At 41.6% G+C, this 20,604-nt stretch overlaps 1 protein-coding gene across 2 annotated transcripts in view; it reads right to left on the bottom strand.

Annotated features, from left to right (window-relative positions):
- Window positions 1-1,797: 1,797 nt before the first annotated feature.
- The window catches only part of grn (GATA binding protein grain), a 34,396-nt gene continuing 15,589 nt past the window's right edge, over window positions 1,798-20,604 (bottom strand). Inside the window, exons 5-9 of one of the 2 annotated variants that reach the window (XM_017152044.3) lie at window positions 15,784-15,929; window positions 7,983-8,126; window positions 4,413-4,599; window positions 4,139-4,326; window positions 1,798-3,720 (exon numbers count right to left, since the gene is read on the bottom strand). In XM_017152044.3, coding sequence (XP_017007533.2) covers window positions 3,694-3,720; window positions 4,139-4,326; window positions 4,413-4,599; window positions 7,983-8,126; window positions 15,784-15,929 — 692 coding nt within the window. In that variant the 3' untranslated portion in view covers window positions 1,798-3,693. The remainder of the gene's footprint in view (window positions 3,721-4,138; window positions 4,327-4,412; window positions 4,600-7,982; window positions 8,127-15,783; window positions 15,930-20,604) is intronic. The other variant, XM_017152045.3, reaches the window with a different exon arrangement.

Here is a 20,604-nt window from a genome sequence, read left to right as displayed (position 1 = left end):
GTATATTGGACTAAAGAGCAAATTAAGTATAACTGCAATAAAATATAGAATACAATTTTTAAAGGAGTCGTGAATTGTATGTGTTTTTAAATGAAATAAAATAAGTCTAAGTGGCGACTTATAATAATATGAAAGTTATTTTAAATTTCCAAAATAACAATTCTATATTTAAAGTATTTTATAGTATTAATGGTATTTTTCCATTGGTCTTATCTTTAAAATAAAATAGAACTATCACAGCATTTATTCATATCATAAATTCAACTTGCTGTTTGACTTGACTTTAACTAATTAGCTAATGCAGGGGTCCCCAGAAATATATGATGGGACCAACAGAGACAAGAGTTTCCCCTAATAGACCTGCCCCATCCACATCCACATACACATCCACATCCATAGGCACAACCCAATCCCAATTCCAAACCCAATCCCATAGACAGACCCATTGATTTACGTTCATATTTAGTGCGGTTTATTTATGTCGTTTGTTGCATGTTCCCCAACTGGTTTCAGGTGGCGTGCCCCATTATCATCCCGGGCGAGTGTGTATCGGTGTGTGAATTGGTTTCCCATTGGCTGAACATATGCCCACTGCCACGCTTATCTGCGATGCTGATTAACTGATTTATATGGCTGGTCATTGCTTATGCATTGATCACCGTATTTTTGTAGTCTGATGGACTCGAAATGGTCGAAATGGGTATTGGAATTAGAGTAACTGTTTCAGTTACCATTACAATTGACCCGTGACATGTGCGACACTTTTGCATGTGTGTCTGTTCGGGGGTAATTTCCAAGGCACCAGACACCGGCTCGAATGACTTATTTTGTTTCAATTATATTGTAATTATATAGCAATTAGGTTTACCTTTTTCGCTTCGCTTTGCTTTGTTTTCGGCTAACTTTGCCGTAATGGCAGAGGACAGTGCCTAGCACGTTAAGCTCATGTGATGCTGACGAATCAGGTGCATATGGCATTTAAGTACAGTGCGTTTCAGTAATGGAATGTGGTTTAATATTATTTAAATTCATTTGTAATCGGTATTAATACTTTAGAGTTGGAAGTTAACAAACAATAACTTTTTTAGTTGAAGAAGGAAATGAGTTAAGCAAAGAATTGAATATAATATATATAAATCAAATAAGTAATAAAATTAGCTTAAATCAATTATCTGCTTTGTAAGGGAAATCTTTTTAGATGATACTGACATTTTTCAGAATTAAAACGAAGTCAATCTAAAAGATAGTGGGCAACCAATTCAGAAAAATCATAGTAATATCTACATATATCCGGAAAAAAGCAGACTCTTCAGAAAGAACGACTTACACTTTGTTCACGCACTGTCTAACCAGCGATATATATATTTCAATAACTGAACAAATCGGCCCTGCTTGACTGTTTGGTGGTGCCGTGCAGCTAATTGCTGTCCCAATTATTGTAAGGCCCAGAGATATACCCAGCCGATAGGTTCGCATTTATTTTATTGTTTGCAATTGGGAAAATTGATAACGAAATAAGGCGAAACAAAGACCTTGGTGCAAGGTGCAGCGGAAGCGGATGCGGAGCGACAAAGGCCCGAATGGGGTCATCATTGCAGTTTGCTTGGCTGGATGCCGGATTAATGGTCAGCTAACACGCGTTCGTTTGGCAGTTGGGAGTAGAGGTTCCTGGCCCATCATTCTGGCCCGGTATTCGGTGTAAAACAAAAGACTTAGGCAACGAACTGTGTTCTTATGGCACCTCACCAAAACACCAACAACTGCGCTACGAACATGCCATTTCACGCCTCCAAACAACTCATAATTCATGCGTTCAATGGCCAGCAACAAATGCTGCATAACAAATGACCAACATAGGCCGAGAATATCCAAAAAACCAAAGCACGTTTCTTGTGTAGCAAAGACGCATCGAAATTTAAAGAGCAATTCATAAGCATAAATGGCCATTATAGAGACATCATTGCGGGCCGGGTTTCGATGGCTGCTTATTGGATTTATTACCAAACCAATTTCGATTTTTTGTCCACTCATCTGAAAGCAATTAATCATCGGCGGAGCCTTCAGTTACCGTTCCTCAATTAGAATAGTTTTTGTGTTTTTTTTCTGTATTTTTATGTATATTTTTTTCTTCATAAATTATTTTTATTTATTTTTGTGATTTTTTTATGTGTTTTTCTGGTGATTGCCATTAAATTTAATACAATTTTCCATTTTTTTTGTTTCGATTTTAAATAAACATTACTTTTGCTTTGATTTATATATATTCAACTATCAATATGGCCAAATTACAATACATTTATCGTTTACACTTAGCACATAATACATCATATTTATATATATAGTTATACATATCGTATTCTGTTTATACCTCAGACATAAATTAGGTTAGGACTAAACTGGCTTTATACACACAACTTAGGGGATTACAGTTTTATGCTTAGTTGGATTTGCTTTTTTTGTGTTTTTTCTTTTTTTGTTTTTCTATAATTATACAAAAATTGCTAACAAATGTATTTTACAAATTGCCTTTAACATTTAATTTAATTAAATTTATTACATTACGTTTAAGTCTATGTATGTTTAAATGTTTATGGGTGTATATTTTTAAGACTTAGGCATTAACATTGAACATTTAAGTGTGTGTTTTTAGTTTTTAAAAGTTGACGGCGGCCCTCGCGTTCAATCAAAAACATTTTTCTGCTCCTTAACTGCCTGCATTTTGTTAAATTTATTTTACAATTGCTAATGGCGCGCCTTAGTGAAATTTGTTATGTTTATATTTATATATAGATTTTACTTTTTGTTTATCACGTCTGTTTTGTTTAGAGTCTAAGAATTTAACTAGTTTACAGTAGGCATACGCTCTAAAGTATTTGTGCAATTTTCAATTGCATTTTGCGAATTAGGACAAACATCTCAAGCAACTTCTCTTAAACCTACGATTTTTGTTTTTCCATTTTTACAAAAATGTTTACTTTTGGACGTGCATTTTAACTGTTTTCGTTTATTGTATATAATAATTTTAGTTCTCTGTGTGCTTGATTCTTGTTTTTGTTTTCGGTTTTGTTATATGTACACAATAAATATTTATGAAATTTCCCCTCACACTCCCTCGTTCGGTTTTTATGGCAGTTCATAAAGCACAATTAAATACGCTGAATTTGCGGCGAGAAATTAAATTAATTAAGCGAAATATGAAACATAAGGAAAAACTATACAAACACTCACAGAAAAGCCATAAAGGAAAAATAAAATAAAAGTAATGTGCAGCCCTTTAATTAATTTTAATGGGGCTTTTGTTATTGCTGCTGGCACTCGGCACTCGCTTTTGCTTTTGGCTCGCAGCAGCAACAACAGCAGCGACAAAGCTTAAATAATTAAAAATTGCACGCAATGTTTACAATTAGGAATAGCCAGCGTTCGTCCAGTTGGCACACCACCCCCACGCTCCATAATATTTTACTTTTTTGTTTCTTTGCTGGGATGTCAAGGGCGCGGTGCCGCTGTCAATTGCTGGCCAAGGAGTCCTCAGTTTGGCATTGTGTTTTGTCTGGTCTTTTTGTTTTTGTTATTGTTTTCTTCTTTTTATTTTGTGTTGTCTCGATTTATTTACTGCTCGACAAAGTCGATTCAGGCGTGGGATAAGTCGCGGCTCTAACTGAACAGATTGTTGTTCAAGTTGTTCCCGCTCCATCACGTGTAGTCAGTGCGCCAGGTGCCCTGAAGGAGAAAAGAGGAGAAAATTCCAGGTGGAGAGTTAGTAAAAATTCAGAGAAAAAGTTTGCATAGAGAAAAAAAATCATAATAAAAAAAAGTACAATTAATTCGAATTTTTTGCAAATATAATATATGTCCTACGTAAAGTTCAGAAAATCTCTTATTCCTCTTCATATTTATTAGAGAAAGACGTTTGAGTTTATGGCACAAGGAATTTATTTTGTTTGTAAATTATTTTTTATAAAATTATTTTTTATTTGAATATATTTTTTTATTTTAACAGTATTAGGAGTTTTTAAAACCTCTTAAGCTATTTTATTATAATTTAATTCAATACCAAAGTCAGCTATTTTTTGTCTGTGCCCTGAAAGCTCTGCTAAAAAGCTGCTGGTGCTTATAAAAAAATTTCTCTTCTACTCACCATCGAACTCAGGCCCAAGTGGTAGGGCTGCGAGTGGGGCACCACCGCTCCGCCGAGAGAGCCGGCGGTGGAGAAGCCGCCCTGCAGTCCGCTCGAGGCTCCCAGGGCGCCCATGCCGCCGGTATACCAGCTGCCGTGCATGTGCGCATGTGCCGGATGAAGTCCGCTCGAGAGGTGTCCATGTTGTGCTAGAAAGAGCGAAGGAAATGCGGTGGAGAACCGATTGTTAGTTGGACTGAAGGGCATTGCGATGGAGGCTCAAAGAGATGCTTACCCATGGAGGCCGAGAAGCCGCCGCCGAATCCCTTCGAGGGATCCAGCGGCTTGAAGTCGCCCATGCCCAAGTGGCCACCAATTGGCAGACAGCCGCCGCCCAGACCCTTCTTCTTCTTGGACTTGGAGCTCAACTTGCGGTTACGCGTCTGGATGCCCTCCTTTTTCATTGTGAGCGGGCGATTGACCTGCAAAATAAAGGGGAAAATAATTAGTTAAAATTCTAAAAATATTTTTACAAAATTTAATTATAATATTTGTATTTTATATCAGTTTTTGCCCTTTTAAGTGAGGTGTTTTTGATTAAAGTTCGTAGAAAAATTTTTCTTAAATTTCTACCATTTTCCTGCGTGTAGGTGGAAAATCAATAAAGTAAAAGCGAGCCGAAAACAGGGCTAAAACCGTCAGCGACTGACCACTAAAATGGGTCAAATTTATGCAAATTCATGGACCGGAAATGCCGCTAGCTGCACACGCTGTCTGTGTGAGACAGGGGTGGCCGAATGTGTGTGTGTGCCCCCCTGTGCCTCTGTGTGAGTGAGTGCAACCGGGAAGTGAAAATGAAGTATTACAAGCATTTCTACACGATCAGATAAGCGACATTTGCGAATGCGATTAGTTGGCGCTGATAGCGCTCCCAACGGCACCCGGGTAATGTTTTTCTCTGTTTTTTTTTGTTTTTCTCTTTAGTATATTTTTACTTGAAGCGTTTGCTGCCAATGTTGCTGTTGTGCTGCTGCAGTTGCTGCTGCCTCTGCTGCTGCTGTTCCCTTGGCCATTGTTGGGCTCTCTTCATATGCAACTCCTTATCACTTGCGAACATCTAAGCGGCAGCATGCGCTTCATTGCGCTACAATTACAATATTGGGTTACCCATTCCCAGCAGCAGCCGAAGCAGCAGCATTAGCAACAAAAGCAGTCAGAAAAACGCAAATGCAACATTACAAAGGACCAAGGGCTACCTGGGCGTGAATTACGACATTGTTGGTGCCTCTTTTTCTATATTGTGATTTTGATTTTGATTGTGATTGTACTTGTGATTGTGCCCTCTAAAAAGCAAACACAGAAATTGTTAAATTGCCGAGCGAAGAGCGAGCACTTTGAAGAGCCGAGATTTTCGGAGGGTTGTTGATGCGACGACACAAAACGTATCACTTACAATACCGATAGGGAAAGAAACCCCGTGGTATTTAGAGGAGATGGGAGGATCTCGGGGCAGCCCACGTAATTGATAGTCTCTCTAGCGTTTAGCGCAAATTGCGGCAATTAGCAACTCGACGGCAGCTGCGAATCTCTCTGGGCTTTAATTGATATGCAGCAACAAAGCATAAAGTTGTTAATGCCCAGGCCCAGCTCATTAGGAAATTCAGAGGAAAACCCCAAAGGGGGCCATCTGCAGATTAACTTTTTTATGCATAAAATCTAAATCGAGCGTGGAGCGAACACGCGCCGCTGCAGCTGACTGGCAACTTGACAGCCGCCGGGAGGAGTACGCACCCGAGTGCAGTGCAGCAAGTAGCCCACCCACAGATCGCATCCAAATGCGATATATACACCCGATATAAACCCGAGATCAGAAGCGGGACAGGAGGCGACGGGAGAACGGCGCCAGGCACCGTTAGGTTCACCTTTATGATTTTCTATATTCTATACTTCATTGTCACACCGCCGCCAACGCCGCAGGACATGGCCCAGCAGGTCACCGAGGACCTTGTATTGGGACCTGCTCAACAATTGTCCCATTTGCCGTTAATTAACATGCTGATTCTCCAAGATATGGCCCGATTTCAAGGAACTACCAAGCAGACACGCGCAGATGCGAGATAACAGATCAAAGATCTAGCAAGTGCATATCCAGAAAAGATACAGGAACGAGTGTGTTTCAGATTACAGTGGTTGTGGGTTTTTGAAGAAGGAAAGTAGTTTATAAATAATATTTAAAGGTTAGTAAAAATAGATGTGTGTGGGGTAAATAAAATCCAATAATAAGTTATTTTAGGGCATGATAATTTTGGAATTTATTTCTAACCATTCCTTCTATTCCTTCTATGCCACACTGTACCGCTATGCCAAGTGCCTGCAACATTTCCATAAAATGTGCCAATCACTTTGGTTAGAGGCCCACACAGGCGGCACTGCTCGAAATGACAAACGAATTGAATTGAAATGAACTGCAAGCCAGAAAAGCAGCCAAAGCATAAAAAGAGAAAGAGATGGCGAACGAGGTGGGGAAAGAGAGAGAGCACCTACATGGCTACCAGAGAGAGATGGCTAAATGGCAATGGCAAAAATGCGCGCTGATTGGCATCTTATCGAGATGGGCCACTGTCCAATTGAAGGAAAATTTTTGCAAAAATAAATTTCGCCTGTTCAGCCACCCAAAGTGCATTTTCTCGTATGTCGGAAAAGTTTTTACTTTGTGCAAATCAGATTACGGAAAATAGAGCAAATGTGTGTGTGTGTGTCTGCTCGCTCTTTGATATTTGCCTTTTATGGACGGGCTCAATTAAAAATATTTCGCCTTTGCCGATTGCCATCGAAATGCAGCCGCTTTGCTTGCAAGTGGCCACAAGTGGCGGCCGCAACTTAATTAGTTTGCCACACAGCTATTCGCACAGCCACTGTGCGGCACAGTGGGCCAGACAGGTGGCCCATCACTTAAGGGCCACTGACATGTAAATGTGCCAAAAGTTCAACCGCAAAACTCATTAAAACTTGACTGCAGGCCACGAAAGAAACCCCAAAAAAAAGAAAAGAAGGACACACCAACCGAAAAAAACTGTAAGGTGGGGGACAAACTTGAGCTTATCCCCTGAAAAGCGTGGCTAATGAATATTTAATAAGAGATTTTGAGGGGATGGCTGGATGGCTGAACATTATTCAATTGAATGCAGTTAGCCGGGCAGTCGATTACATAAATTAACTCTGCCGACGGGGAGATCTTCTAGCATCCTGCCACGCGTTGCCCATAACTCGGGGAAATCGGGGAAAGCTTATCGCATTTTCACAGCCAAACACCAGACGCTTATCGCTGGATGCCAAGTGGTGGGTGGTGATGGGTGGTGGCTAGGCTAACTGGCATCTTTAAATAATCATCGGGCATTCATCATCATGAGGGTAAAATAACAATACCCAAACAGCAAGCAGCAACCTGCTGCGGCAACAAATGGAGAAGCTAAACGGCAGTCAACCCCCTGGGGTGGCCGGAAAACGAGAAAGCGGAAAAGGGCGGGCTTTCCCAGACACTTCATTTTTGTCACATTTAATCCGGGTGCGTGCGCTTCCTGTCCAGCAAACACTCGCGTGGAGAGTGTCCGATTCCGATGTTAAATGTGGCGTTAAATCGCGCGGATCGAAAATCAATAGGAATGGGGTGAGGGTCTAGAGATGCCTAGGAAAGCTAATAGTTCCGCTGACCAATGGAGCTCGAATTTGCAGTGGAAAAATACGAGATAAATTCCAAATGAAATCACCACGAAGATTTTTACCCAGAAAATATTTGTAAAATCTTTCCTGATATTCTACAAATTTTTTTCTCACTGTAGCTATAAATTACTATCAAGATACTTACATTGTGCAGCTTGTAGTACAATCCGCAGGCGTTGCACACTGGCTCGCCGCTGGCATTGCGTCGCCAAAGGGTTGTGGTTGTGGTCTTGCAGTTGGCGCAGGATGTGCCCGCCCTTTTGGCCGCACTCTGCAGCGATTGCAGGGTCTATAAATAGAGGAAAAAGAATAGGAAGTAAAGGGTTAGATATTGGCCAACGAATTATGCTTATTTTCATGTATTTCCCATATCCCGAAATGATTATGCAAATGTTGCTGCAACACGGCTAATTGAACAGCGCCAAAACTAACGCACAAAAGTCAGCCACAGGAATCTGTTGCCGCCCCTCCTTTCGAAGTTCGAACCTCCCCACCTTCCAAAACAAAGTTGCTTAACACACCAGGCAACAACATTTTTTAGATGGCATACCAAAAAATAAAAATAAAGAAAAACTGTGGAGCCCAGAGAACTCGGAAACTCAGACGGGGATGGAGTTGGAGAAGGAGACACAGAATTGTGGCTGCCTTGCGTTCGACTTGGGTTAACAGCAGCATCAATTCATTAAAATGACAATTTTTACAAAACTGCCCAAAAACAACAGCAGCAACAACAGCAACAACAAGCTGGGATCATGTCTGTGCCACGCTTAAATTTCCACGAATTGGCTACAAGAACCGAGAATCGAGCAACGAGCCCACAGAATCGAGAATCAAGAATCGAGAACCAAGAGCCCAGAGTCGAGAGTCGAGAGCCCCAAAACCCAGCCTCTGTTCCTTATCCCTCCCCCCATTTCTGTAGTACAGACTTTGTCTGCGTTTTGGTCTTCGTTATGGCATGGCCCCCTCCATTTGTGCCCCCTCTATAAATACACTGAAAGATGTGGAAAATGTTTCATATAAAGTATTATAATTTCATATAAAGTATGAAAATTGTATAGAAAATATTATATATTTTCTTATATTTTCAGATATTAATTTCCTTATTTTATGGCTTCAAAATATACATATCTTAAAATAATAGAATACAATTTTTTCCTAAGGCTTAGTACTCAACCCAACAAAAAGTCGTCCAAAACAAAAATCTTCTTATGAAAAACAAAGTCAAAAAATTTTGTTTCATATGAATTTTTTGTTTTGGACGACTTTTTGTTGGGTTGAGTACTATCCCTAAACCTTTTTCTATAAAATCCCTATAAAATCCGCAACTTTTTCTCTCTCTGCAGCCTTCCAGTTTGGCTTGTTCATGCTGCTGGTACAACACATGGCTACGAAGCCTTAAACTGGCGTTGATCATGTTTGACTTTGATTTTTAATTGTTGCCTCTGCCACAAGGGAATCGCCTTCGTCTCCGAGAGTTTGGATTCGACTTCGATCCGCAGCCCGATCTCGATTTCGATTTTAAATTCGATCTGTTTTGTTTTTGGCTCTGGCTTTGCTTTGCTCTGATCTGCTCTGTGTGTCTCACCTGTTCCCGATTTGGCGATTAACATAAATCAGAGGTCATATGGCAAGGGAGCCGAGCTGAATCTGCGCTGACTCTGAGCCAATGGTGTCTGCATTTTTTTTGGTGGCACTGTCTTGTGTTAACGAGCTTGTAACAATTTCTGCAGACAGCGCACGCGGACCGAAATGCCAGCCGAAATGCGAAAAGTGAGAAATTCAAAATTAATTTCAACGCCTACGAGGGGCGAGATGGGACAAACTGGAGGATAAACTGGAAGTTTTGTGGTAATTATGCTGCAGTCTCTTTTTTTTCAGCCCGGCCAACAGCGACAACTTGGCCGAAATGCTTAAGCGTATATAAATTAAGTTGTTAACATGACAATGCAACAAAACAGTCCGAGGAGCAGCAAAAAAGTAAACAGGATCAGAGTTTCGCATTCCAAGCCAAATGGGAATGGGTGTTCAACTTCTGGCCGGCAACTAACTCCTGTTGGCCAACAGTGTCACTTCGATTCTGCAGCACTGACGTAACGCAACATAACGTCGAGTACAGTGAGTACAACAATCACGGGCCCAACAATCGAGCGGCAAATCACATAAATCAATGTCAGACCCGCCTGCATGCAAAGTGCGAGCGAGAGCGAGAGGGGTATAATTGACTTCTCGGCCGGTGGGGGAGGCGTATGGGGTTTTTGATGGGAAAATTGACAAACTGTCAGACATTGACAGGCGTTTGGGGTTTAATTGAAATGCAAAAAGCGCAAGCGCCAAAACAACAACGAACAAAACAAGATGGCGCTTGCGATTAATAAACAAAGGCAAAAGGCGAATAAGGAATGTTTTATGTGCCGCACACCATTAAAATAAAAATCATTATAATCCATTATTTAGTTTTAAAAAGGTCTTTAAAAATATCCAAAGTTGGGGATTTAGTTTTCTGTTTGAAAATAAAGTTAACAAATAGCAAAGTTTAAATACTAATAATGCTTTAATTTTATTTAAGTACAAAAGTTAAATCTTTGTTAAATAAATTGCTACAATTCTGACCTCTGTTGTCTCGGTCCTTGTGATTTTTGTGATTTATCAATGCATGACAAAATGCGTTTGCATTGTCCGTCTCTTTCTTAACTTCTATATCCCTCTCTTTCGCTCTTTTGCTGGCCCAACATTTGACACCTTTTGCTGCGCTTTGCTTGATTTATGTCTTTCTTTTTCAAAAAATATAAAGCTCACAAAATGGTCGACTCGTCTTCTTTTTATTTTTCTTATCTTTGGGATTATTCCTTTCTTCCCCACTGCTTTGCTTTTGTGATGTTATGCAAATTTCGTTTTCATTTCACACAAAAAACACTCACAGGCATTTAAATATTTAATTGTAAGTGAAACAGAGATTCCTAAGTTGGGTAAATATGTACCGAGTAAATAGACTCTCCCCCTCTACACTGCTATTTATTGCGCAGCTTTTGTGCGCTCTCTTTTTGAGTCGTCGTTCAGTGGCAATGCCCTTTGCCATCTGAGATACGAACCGGGACACAGTCAAGATGCTGGGGAAAAAGGGGGTTGGGTGTTTTCGGGGTGTTAAAGAGGGGGAAAAGGACGAGTTTCTGCCCAGTAGATGTTGTATCCGTATCTCAGTGTAACATCGTTCACTTGGGGCATCTCTTTCGCTCTTCTTTTTCCCTTTTTTTTTGTATCTTTTGCCCCACCACTTGGCTGTATCTGTATCTGTGTTATCTAACAAAACATTCATTAAATTTTTCGCAGTCGTTTTGCAGTCTACCCTTAAGTTGGCTTACAGCGCATGGCCGCCCCCTCAATCTGGGGGTTGTTTTGGAGCCACCCACTCACACACCCACATATATACATATATAGAGTATATATCAAGGGAAGATAGCTAAAGATAGCGGGCAGAAAATTTCTATATCTGATGCTGTACAAAAAGGGGGGCCAAATGGGGTTTGTTGGGTTTGTGTCTGGCACATAGCAGTTACATTCAGAACGGTGAGCGCATATCTCTGACTGTGGACTGTGAAATTTAATTTAAAAATTCAAATTTTATGCTCTGCTCTTTTCTTTTCAGTTACTTTTATACTACATTCATTCTAGTTCCTGTTCCATTTCTCCTGCAGCTGTTTTTCGAGGGCGGTCAGGGGGCGTGGTGACTCAGTTGTGCGGCTCTGTGGCTTTCCCTGCAGCTAATTTGACTAATTAAAACATCAGCTTAACTCATTTCCATGCTCAAGCTGCGACCTGGCACGAAACTGTTGCTAAAAATCACACCTGCCCCTGCAGAGAGGAGTTGGTTATAAAAAATCAATAAAATGTTATATGGCCAGCAAACAGAACAAGCCATTAATGTCGCTCATTAATGCTGCTCAATGAATTTTACGATCCAGACTTGGGCTTTTACCGGGGAGGGTTTCAAACAGACGACGTTCAGGGTTCGGTTTGTTCAGTTTGTCGCATGGAAATGCTAAAATGTCAACGGGCCATTGTTGTGAATTTTAAGCAGCCAACAGTGGCTAACAGAGTTTGACCCGAAACATAGAGAAATCGACAGGTAACATGAAATAAAATTAAGGAAATCTTTAAATTAATTTTCCTAACAAATATGTGAACCCAAATATTTTTAGAAAATTAAAATATCACAATTATAGACTATTTTTAATACATTTTTTTAAATACTCTATTTTTTTCAGTGCAGTGACTTGCATTTAATGCGAAACCACAGTTGCAATAGACTGACAACCCCTCACACCTCCGCTGGTAACCTTAACTCCCATTGGAAGGCATGAAAATCGTCATTAATATTTGTCACTGGCCATTGAATGGGGGCAGCGCGAACCTAAATAAATTATGGAGCCGGCCAAAGGGGCGAGGTGGAGCCTTGTCGTCAGTGGCTAACCAAAATGAATGGGCGCTAGACACGCGCAGCCCACCCTACCCCACTCCTAACCCCCCGAACTGCGTGTTCGTTGTCTGTAAATAAAATAAAAGGGTTAGAAAATGCACGAGCAACCCTTTTCTGGCGGGGGTGTGCTGTAACCTGTGCAAAATTATGCATTTGCATATTAAACAGTCACCATAAATTTCGTTTAGAGAAAGAGAGGCCCAGCAAAAGCGAAAGCAGCTCAAAGGCCGCTGAATTCCCGCTTAACAAGCTTACCAAAAAAAATTGTATTAAATATATAAAAAAGAGTTGATATAAAATGGGATGAAAAAAGAACAAGACAAGACAAAAGGCTGGCTTGGCCTTAATCATCATCGACGGGCAACCCTTTTACTGGGCTGGAGCCACATTTGAGCCTTCGTTTGAGCCCCTCTTTCATTATTATTATTGGCACGCCCCGTTTTTGCTGCGTTGCGTTGCGCTTCGTATCGTTAATTTTTAATTGATCTGCGCGGCTGCATTCCCTTTTTTCGCCGATCAGGTTCGTCAGCTCGCTTTTGTGGCCCCAAGTGCATTTTAATAACATTAGGCCCCCACTTAACGAGATCTCCTAGCGCCCCAAATAAGAACAGCCGAAAACAAGAGCACAAAAACAAGCTTAATGCCCGCGATTGCGTATACGCCCCGTTGGCTGCGCGCGACGATCATCACGATGAAGAGGCCAAAAGGAGTAACGTACATTGAACTTTTTCTTTATTTTTGCCAGTTACCTCGCTTTTTCGTGATTTTATTCCCTTTTTCGATCTGCTTTAGTTTTGATTTGGCTGGCTGTCGTTCGATTATCGATCGTCTGCCCTTGTGCATTTAATTTTTAGCTTCGCAGCCTACAATCGATTCGATTTTCCCACGGGGAACCCGAGAAGATGCCACAGCTGGGCCCAAAATGTGTTAATTAGTTTTCCCCCGCGGTCTCTCTTTCTCTGTCTCTGTCTCTTTCGTTTTCACTGCTGCCGTCTCTCTCTCAGCTTCTCAGTGGGTTGGCCACAAAAAATCCAACGATCGTTGGCCCGCTGCGATCGTTTAAGCCTGGTTTATGGCTGTTAACCGTTTGGCTGTTGAGCTGTTAGCGTTGAAATACGCCCGCGGATTAATAATTAATTAAGCTCTATTCTCCATTCTCCAAATGCATTCATAAGCGATTGTGTCAAGTGTTGATGGGTTTATTGTAGCTAACTATTTCTAAATGGCAATCGACAGAGAGCTTTTCTTGGTAGCGCTCAATGCGGCATGCAAATGTGACATAAGCCAGTGTAATAAGCGTAAGAATAAATAATTTTTTAACTTTGTTTTTGCTTTTGCCATGACGTGGCCGTCGTTTTGTTCAATTTACTGTGTGAAAATTCGCATAAATTAAGCAGCCAGCAACTGAGGCATAAATATTATGCAAAATGCAAGCGCCGAGACTCGCCCCTTTCGGCCCCCCTTCGAAAAACCCCCTCCCCCAGATTATATAAGTCACGATCGGCGAGATGAGCAGCTGCCTGTTGACTGCGATTGACCCCAGCTTGAGTTTTGTGTTCTTTGCGGATTTGCGGCTTTTAAACATGGATTGGCAATTAGCCATAGACATTAAGTGTTTCTAAGGTGAAGTTAGGAATATTCGGAAATAATTATAATTATTTTTGTATTGTAATATTTATTTTTTAGAATATTTCTCACTCTTTCGATCTGCACTGCCTGGCAAATGTGACAAATGCCTTTCAAGGCTGCCACCAAAAAGGGCAGGGCAGCCTGGCGGCTAAAGGCGAATACAAAACGAAACTTTAACGCTTTTATAAAGGTTTTCGGGGCCTTATAATTAAATGCAATTATTGCGACGCCAGCGGGCTGCTTAGCCAGAGTTCAGCAACAACAAAGGAGCAGAACAGCGGCGGAACAACTGGAAAAACATATGTAAGCGAACGGGGCCGGCAAAAAGTTAAGGCTAAAGCTCTGCCAACTGGCAACTGAAAACTGAAACCGAAACTGAAACTGAGTTGCGGGCTAAAATACATAAATTAAAAATTTGCATTGTTCTGTTTCGAGGAGGTACACAACACAACACACAACGAAACACAAAATACAAAAAGAGAATTTTGCAGTGTTTTGCGCTGGAAGAGTAACGACTTGTTGACTGTTTTCATACAATTCGGAAATTTAATTAAAGGCGGCCCCAAAGCAGCAGACAATGAGGACCGGTTCCCCGCCCCCCTTTTAGCTGCAGGTGCATCGTATGCAAAATCCCAAGCCCCATCGAAATCGAAAATCTTGACCCTCCTCTCTTGAATCGCGTCGCGACTGAAGATCAATACAATTGCCACCCAAAGAGTTTCGGGGCCAGATTCTCAGTGATTTCAATGGTCAGCAGGCAGCAGCCCTCGGCGAAGGCCGGGGCAAACACAATTGAATTGCATTTCAAGCAGCTAAGGACATTTGATGTTGATGGGCCGCATCCTGTGCCAGTGCTTTTGGGATGCCACCAGAGAGAAAGGAGCGAGTGGTCCATAAGTCAGCTGAGTGCCACATAAATTTTAATTTGTTGCATATTTTGTCAACGAAAAAGACCAATGGCCAAAACACTCGTCGAACTGCGAGGACTGACTGTATGGGATCCAGCTGTGAATTTCTTGGGAATTCCCAACGTCAGCGGGGACCAGCGGGGATAATAATGGTTTATTTATGTTAATGTTATGCAATCAAAACGCATACGATTTAAATGCCAATAAAAAATCAACGCCGAGCCACGCGAAGGCGATGGAGAAGGCGAAGGCACAGTGTTTAACAGTTTGTTTGTTTGTGGTTGTTGGTCGTGTTGTTATGGTTGTTGCCTGCCTTTTTACGCATCTTTAATAGACCAATTTTTCGTGTGGTTAGCCTCTTTGCGTTCGCGTTCGCTGCTTAAGTCTTTCGTTTCGTTGCGTTTCCTACTGGCGCCACAAAATATAAAAAAAACGAAAAGCGAGAAGCGAAGAACGAACCTGACCGCGCGACAAGGTTACAGATATTTTCATAGTTTGTTGATGATCCAGCTCGATAAAACCCGAACCGTAACCCACACACATACTCCGGCTGCTGTCTGATTATGTTTTTAGTGCGCTAAGTGATAATGATGATGCACCTCGATCATTATCAGCCAGCATCCAAATCGAAAGCATTTTTCCCATACCCATTCCCGATCCCATCCCCCAAACAACTGCAATCAAGAAACGTAAAGAGTTTCTGGTTCCCGGAATCGTATTATGACATTTGAGAACTTTCACGCTGCTTTTTATGGCCTTTGGCGACAGAAACGTGGCCCCAGATTGATGCTCATGTGCGGCGATTTCCCAGGAAGGCCGCCCCACTCCCCAATTCAGTTGCTGAATTTATTAGTTAATTTGATCGAATGTGTGGATGTTTAGCCCAGCGGGTCGTTCCAATATCTGTGTATCTATCTATGTAGTATTTAACTTACCAGTCTTCGCTTTGGCTTGATCAGGGGTCGGTTCTGGCCGTTCATTTTGTAGTACAGGCCACAGGCGTTGCACAGATAGTGTCCCGTTCCATCGCGTCGCCACAGTGGCGTCGATGTGGCGCCGCAGTTCACACACTCGCGTCCCTCTGCAAAAATTATAGAACAAATATGCAAATATTTAATGGGTGTTTTATAGTTTTAAAAGGTCTAATCCAAGATTTAATACATTTATTAAATAGTTTGTTAAAATTTTTTGTTACAGTACAAGTTTTCTCGAACTAAAAAAATGCATTTATTGTTCTTAAAAATCTCTTAAATTATTTACTATTTTAAAGTTACTTATGTTAGATGTTAGGTTGTGGAAAAGTTGCACTGTAATTAGAGTTTGCAGACACTTAATGACATGGAAAATGTGACCTGAAAAAATGGCTTAAATGAGATATTATTTCTTTCGGTGTCGCATTCTTGGGCGATTGTGTTGGCGAACTTTCTTGGGCCATTTGTATGGGTTAATGTTAACCCAAAGCGCGCGACAACAACATGATGCACAGCAGCAGCAGCAGCGACAGAAGCAACAACAAAACAGCAGCAGAGGGCAACATTTTTCAGCTGTTTCTCAGTCATTTTGATGTCTTTTGTTTTTGTGTGTATGTTGCCTTGCTGGCTGTATTTTTTCCTTAGTTTTTTCTTCTGTTTTTTTTTTTTAATTTTTTCCTTTTTTTTGGGTTGCTGGGCAAACGCATGGAAGCGGAAATGATGGATTCGCTGGGGTCGGCTGTGTAGCCCCGTCTCTTTCTCGGGGCCTGCTTCCGTCTCTTTCCCGCATTGCCTCTGCTGACTTTACACATTTTAATTAAGCAGCGACAGCGACTTCGACTTCGTTCTAGTGACTGCAGTTTGGCCCGTCCACCACCCCCGTCTCTTTCTAGCCGCTAGATGTATGTCTCTCTCTCTCTCGCACCGCAGGGCTAACTGTAAGTCAGCCTCATTTGAATAAGTTTAGTCATAATTTGTAAGCAAAGTTGATTTGACCCGAGGGAGCGAGATGAAGTTGCAAATGTAACGCGTTATTAACGTTCCATATTACAGTTGTCTTCTTTGGGGCCGAGAGTTTTCTCCTCGGAACTCGGAACTTGGAACTCCCCCAACTTTTCCTCAACTCACTTAATGACGCCACTAAATGGGCTTCATTATTTCGGTTTTTGTGTGTTTAATGCTTCGAGTCTTTGTTTGTTTGCTGGTGCGCTTGTTTTGAAATTGAAATTTAGTCATAAAGTCACTCCCCCGAAAACCCCCTTTTTGTACCGAGTGCTACCCATTAGCTATGCTAAAAAGAAAACCGAAAGATTTAACGCTACTTTTGCTCGGAGTTTTCGGGTCCCTGGCGTAATTAATTAAGCCAACCTTTTTACATGGCCACATGAGCATAACTTTTTATTGAATATTAGCCACTGGCCAAGGAGGCGCACCCACAAAAAAAAAAGCAAGGGATCTCATTAAGTGCGTTTGTCAACCGCTCGCCTGCTGAAATGCCATTAGGGGAATTCCAGTTGCGTTTTGATGACAGAACCGGGCTTTATTTTTATTTTCATTTTCATATTTTTCGGGGGGTTTGCCTCACGTGATTTAGTTCACGCAGCCATTGTCACACGTGTCCTGCGGCGAGTCCTGCGGTGTCCTGTCTCCTGGCATGCCAGGCATTTTGTTCTTGAGCTTTCAAAGAAATTAAATAAAGCGCTCTGCGTGTTTTTCCCACTCCCCTCTCGTCAGCATGTGGTCAAGTAATCTCTTTGGTTTGTTTCTAGCTTGTTTCTTTTTTTATTTGGTGAACTGCCTGGGGCACGTTAAATAAACAGTTCATTTGTTTTCATTTAATCGCAAGTTTGCGCTGCCTTGGTTTATTTTTCGTGGATTTTTTGTTTGGCTTTTTATGGCACTTTTTAATTGCCGCAGGGCGTGTTTTTTTCTTCTATTTTTTTCTGCGTAAAAGTGCCGCCAATCAGTAAGGCAACACCCACTGAATTAAAATTGCATAAATTATGGCAAGGAGGAGAAAAGTTTTCCGTTTGTCTCTCAAGTGGCGAGAAATTGCGAATTTCTCTGTGTCTCTTATTATTTTTTTTAGCATACTCTATTCCTACATAGCTATAAATTTTCACCTGCCCTAGTCATGCATATTTATGTATGCCACATCTGTCTTCGGTTTGCACCTCGAACAGAAGCCGCTGAGAAATTGAAAACTTTATGCATTTATTAGTTTGTCATAAAGCAGAACAAGGCAAGCCATTTACATAGCATAAAAGGAGAAGTCCCCTCCGCCTTCAGTTGCATATTAAGCCATAAAGTGTGGCCAGCCATTGTTAGAGTTTTCCTTTGGGTTCAGTTCAGATTTTCAGCTTCCCGGAAAGTTGTGGGCATCGGGAGTCGGGAATCGGGCTCCTCCGCAAATCGGCAGTTAATAAATCAAACGTGTTAATGATGTTTTTACCCTACGTGCCCACTTTTGACAACACAAAAAGGCAGCCAGCCAAATTGAAAGGGAATAAAGTCCCAAAACGAAGTTGGCTGCTGCGCACGCGCACTGGGAATTCTTGGGTTTAACTACTTTTTGATTCGACTTCTATTTATAGGGATCCTCCGTTCCCGTCTCCGCCTCTGTCCCCGTGTTTTATGGCCATCAAGCATTTGTTTTAGATTTTCCCTCGGCTTTGTTTTGGTTTCAATTTGCCCCCTTTCTTGTGGCTTGTCTATAAACCCTACTCGGCTTTATTTATTTTTATTTTCATTTTCAGTTTCCAGAGAGACACGTAGCAGGTTGGCCTATGATTTAGTAGCCTGCTTATAACTGTTTTCCACCTCTACCCCCACCACTTACATCATCTTCTGTGGTCCATGGACCCGGGCCACTCATCTGGCTGTAATTTCCTGGAAATTTGTGCACACTTTGGTATTTCTTCGTCGCCGTTTGTTTTTTACGGTGTGACATTGTCTGGGTTCCAGTCCCAAAAAAAAAAAAAACTCCAGCTCAAACCCGAACCCGAACCCAAACTGAAACTGAAACCGAAACTGAACCTGTTTTTAGGGCCTGATTTGGCAGCCTCAGCCTTCTTCTCGGGCCGTCGTCCGGGGTCTAAAGGTCCAACTAACTGTTGCTGCTTGATTTGACATTTGGCGTCAGTGGGCCATAATTGTCTAGAATTTATGTGTTGTACCTTTTTCTCGTTAATTTGTTGGACTTTTCATGTGCATGTGGGCAGCGGATCAGATCGAGAGAGAGATCCTGAGAATCTCTGCCTTTTAATTAGTTGTTTGGATTAATATACAGATTTATGGGCTGGTTAGGATAGTTAAGATAGAGACAATTACTGGTGAGCAAGACAAAAGACACATGGATGTGTGAGTAAATAGTTGTTGTTGCTGCTGTTGATTATTTTGAAAATTTCAAAACGAAAATGCTTAAAATACTCAAAAATAACAAAGAACGAACGAATGAAATTAAATTGAACAAAAGTGGCGGGGCAAAAATGAAAAGTATGCGCCTAGTATGAATAATTGGCACGCTGGCACGATCGCAAGGGGTTATAAATTGCAGTGGGTAGGGGGATATATGTATGGGGTGTAGGGCTTGGGGGTGCATGCCGCAAATAAATGGCAAGCGCCTCATTTTGAGGCCACAGCTGTCAAAGCGCGGACAAAGGAACAATGCCCGCTGTTCGGGGCTTAAAGTCCTGATTGAGTGAAGTGAGGTATGCGAGGGGGATAAGGGGATCTGGGATCTGGGGATCCACAATCCACAATCCGGAGACGAAGGTCCCGAATCGCGAGCTGCGAGTGTCCACTGTCCGTACCCATATCAATTACTTAAAGCTCATTCACAACATTTTTTATTTTCACCTGACAAAAGCCCAAATGGCATCCAATCAATTCCCTGGCCAAGTTGCAGTGGCAACGAGCCACAAAGGCCGCAACACATGTTCTTGCGCCCGAAAAACTTATCGCCAGCGATGCGATAAACGATAAATAAATACAGGCAACAAGATGCTGCTGCCGGGACTAACGAAGGCGGACAATGTTTTTTCTCATCTTCTTATTTTCTTATATTTTTTTCTTTTCTTTCTGTTCATCTCTCTTGGTTAGTTAAGGCCAGAAAAAAAAACTGTCGCCGGTTTAAGAGAATGAAATAAAATAAAATCTGCAAGCGTTTTGTCAGCCAACTTCAGGTATTTCTTTTTATTTCTGGCTGTATATTTAAGAGATGCTGCTTCCTCATTTGTGGCCGTCATGATTATATGGCTCATACGAGTCTATTTGCATTTGGTGGGTGCAGCTGGAAAGCAAGGTGTGCTCTTTGTGTTGTAACAAACGAACAAACGAACGAATGAACAATTGCAGTGGTGCGAAAAGTGCGCGGCAAGTGCCTTACAATTTGCCCTTAACAGAGGTTAGACGGCGTCAACCGATGGTGTTGCTGCCGTGCTTTATATGTTGCTCTAGTGGCAAAGGTGGCTGTTGGTTTAAATAGTTTTTCTCAACTTAATCGACAGATAATATTTGTGACTTGTGTTGCTGCTGTTACATATATGTTGCTCCAGGCATATTAACATATTTTCTCCTTAACCAAGTATCAGAAATGCTGCCACATATTTTTCCCTTAACTGAATTTAGTCGGAAGACAAGAGAGCTAATATTGCTACTACGGCTAATATTGCTGCTGTGACTAATGTTGCTGCTGTTGTGTTTGCCTTTGGCCAGCTGGTTTGCCTTAGCTGGTTTTGCTGCTTGTTTTTGGGGGTTGGCTGTGGCAGCAGACCGACCCTCACG

The sequence above is a fragment of the Drosophila takahashii genome, chromosome 3R (genome assembly GCF_030179915.1).
Source record: "Drosophila takahashii strain IR98-3 E-12201 chromosome 3R, DtakHiC1v2, whole genome shotgun sequence".
NCBI lineage: Eukaryota > Metazoa > Arthropoda > Insecta > Diptera > Drosophilidae > Drosophila > Drosophila takahashii.
This window is presented reverse-complemented; position numbering and strand designations above follow the sequence as displayed.